Source organism: Vollenhovia emeryi, unplaced genomic scaffold (genome assembly GCF_000949405.1).
Source record: "Vollenhovia emeryi isolate VEMERY1.0 unplaced genomic scaffold, V.emery_V1.0 DF939151.1, whole genome shotgun sequence".
NCBI lineage: Eukaryota > Metazoa > Arthropoda > Insecta > Hymenoptera > Formicidae > Vollenhovia > Vollenhovia emeryi.
Window position 1 is genome coordinate 1,348,681 of NW_011967215.1, and position 2,727 is coordinate 1,351,407.

A 2,727-nucleotide genomic window follows, 5' to 3' on the forward strand; every position below is an offset into this window, starting at 1 on the left:
TCTCTCTCCTTGCACATTGGCCCGTATTCCCACCGCGCGTCTCGCCGCGACTCTGCCCTCGTTTCCGAATGCATACTCGACGTATTAAATTAAGCGAATAAATAACGCAGCCGGAACCGAGCGGAGTCGCGCTCGGCGCGCCAAGAGCACACGGGGGCCTCCGTCTTCGAACGGTTTCGCGTGACGTACTGATTAGAGAACGCTTTTCAGTCTAGGTTGCGAGAAAGTTAATTGGATGTTACACGATTGGAGATACGCGGTTCTGTTTCCACGGTCAACGTGCTCCACGCGAGGATAGTTCGAGCGAAGAGACAGCAAGCGCATCCTCGTCAAAAGGATGCCTGAAAGATACTCGAAAGAGTTGGGGGTTGTGGAGGAACATTTGAAACGTCAGAGCAGTTTTTAACAGCAGTTTATAATATCAGATTTCGTACACCAGATTAGAGAGAGAGTGTCTTTCGGGCATCTTCGCGACGTCCTCCCGGCATTATTTCCTTCCACGGAAACACCCTCGCGCCCGCAGAATGTCTTTCTCTCTTCGATCTTCGTCCCCGATCGTCCTACGTTAGGAAAAGAACAACGTATAGAGCGCGACGCGCACGACAGAGATCGCGCGCGCGATGAAGGAACTTAACATTTAGGTCTGGCAACTCAAATGACTATTCCCCGTAAACCGACTAACCGCGGAGCGAGCCCGCGACATTCAACGTGCGAGAACACTCGCGATTCGCGCGATCTCGATACGTAATCCTTGTTTTATTAGTATGTACCTCGCTTCCTTCCGCCGACTCCTTCGTCCTTTGCGATTGTCCCTCGACTTTCGATCATCTCCGACGATTCCCCGAAATCCTCGATCGACCGATCGGTCGCGATCCTTCCGTCCTCCTTGCTCCTCTTCTTTCGCCTTCCCCATTCTTTCCCTCGCCATCTTAAACAGATTCTCAAACGTTTATCCAGGAGAAAACGCGAGATCTTGGCGCTGTATTGGCTAGTTGATAGTGTTTGGCCTCCGTAACGACGTTGTCACGAAACTGGATGCTCAAAGAAGTTGCGATCCAGAGGACTCGTCCCAAGCAGCTCTCTTCGTCCTCTCGAGTGCTCGCCGCGAAGTTGCCATCGCCTGATCGCTCGATCGAGGTCTCTCGACCCGCGAGGATTCTTGACACGATCGACATCCAGCGAGCCGAACAACGGCTCGAGGATCGTTCAACCATCTCCTCCGCTCTGCCTCCTCTTCCTCGTCCATGCTGGGCTAACAAACTTGAGCGTGCTCGCTTTCGAGCTGAACATATGCGAACTCGCTCCCTTCTGCCGTACGTTCGTGCATCTTCTCCTCTCTGTCTCTCTTTCTCCCTCACATTCGCACACATTCCCCGTTACTCTCCGTTTCCTCCGTCATTATTATCTCTTCCTCCTTTCTCTTTCTTCCCTACCAAGCTGAAGGTGGATCCGGACACGAGCGTGCCGCCACTTTGCTGCTCGACTCGGATGTGGTAGCGGGTGCCGAAGTGCGTCGGATCTCGATCGGTTTCGAGCCGGACGCGGGCGGCCGGCCCAAAACCCCCTGAATGTTTCACGATAGATTCCGCTGATCCTCCGCGCAGTCGTCCGCCTTCTTCAGCGAGCGTTTCAGCTTGTCGACCAGCCGGTTGTGGAACTTGTTGAGGGAGTTGGAGCTGCCGGTCTTCGGCGGCGATGTGCCCGTGCTCTTGCTCGGACTTTGGAGCGAACTTTGGGACGCCCTCGAAGACGTCCTCGAGAAATGCCGCGAGGTCAGCGGCACGGACCGGTGCGCCGGCGAGGTGAGAAAGTCGGAGCCGGGGGAGGTCGATAACGACGGGCCCTCCGACTTGGAACATTCGGACACCTGCAATTAGAAACAACGTATTTCCCGGATTGTGACATGGCGAAGATCTCCCGATTAGGTTTTCCAATTTTTACGACCGTCGTCAGCTCACTTTCAGTTATCACCGCTCTCTTATCATGTGCATTATTAGCAAACTTGTAGAAGAAGGAAACTAATCATTACTATCTAAAGACACAAACTAATAATAAGATTATCATTTTAATGACTATTATCATTTGTCCCCAAAGCGATACGATTTATCAGCGCGCAACGACGAATTATCGATCACAATTGAAACTACTATTCTATCATCATTATTTACAACTGCAGTCTCTTTGATCGCGCGAATTACCTTTCAAATCCGTCAGCTTTCATCCAGATTCTATTCTAATACCCGTCACGAAGTCGCGACGAAGTGCAATCATCGTCGAGATAATGACAGATCTCGCGCGTCCACTTTACCGAAGTCATTCGTTTGTTGCTCCTTGCGCGAAAGGTGAAAGCTACGACAAACCTAACGCGAACTTTGCGAAATTATTTTAACACGTGCCTGTAACAGGAGCAAAATAAAATCCCTTTAATCCTATCGAATCGAACGTCGTTGATCTTTTATTTTTTTCTCCAGATCGAAATATAACTTGAAAAAAATCGGACGTTTCAGACATCGGTGAATTGTTCTAGTGCTGATTATTTTATTATGTAAAGAATTTGATTACATTCTTGCAATAACTACATTAACTCGACGCTGAGAGAAATCGAGATTATTCATTCACAACGGACTGTCTGTTAAATATTTACTCATTAGTTTTTAGAGTCCACGGAAATAATTAAATATGACGCGATCGGATAAGAAATTTTGAAATACAACGTTTTATTAAGAG

The 2,727-nt window shown here is 49.2% G+C and overlaps 1 protein-coding gene across 4 annotated transcripts in view; it reads right to left on the reverse strand.

Annotated features, from left to right (window-relative positions):
• Positions 1 to 396: 396 nt before the first annotated feature.
• Positions 397 to 2,727, reverse strand: part of LOC105565523 — an 11,629-nt gene continuing 9,298 nt past the window's right edge. The window contains exons 3-4 of one of the 4 annotated variants that reach the window (XR_001009198.1): positions 771 to 1,867; positions 397 to 560 (exon numbers count right to left, since the gene is read on the reverse strand). Coding sequence is in view for 3 of the 4 variants with exons in the window: in XM_012018788.1 (XP_011874178.1) it covers positions 1,377 to 1,867 (491 nt within the window). In the remaining variant the exon portion in view is untranslated. Of the gene's footprint in view, positions 1,868 to 2,198; positions 2,722 to 2,727 lie in introns of those variants that run through there. The other 3 variants (XM_012018789.1, XM_012018788.1, XM_012018790.1) reach the window with 3 other exon arrangements.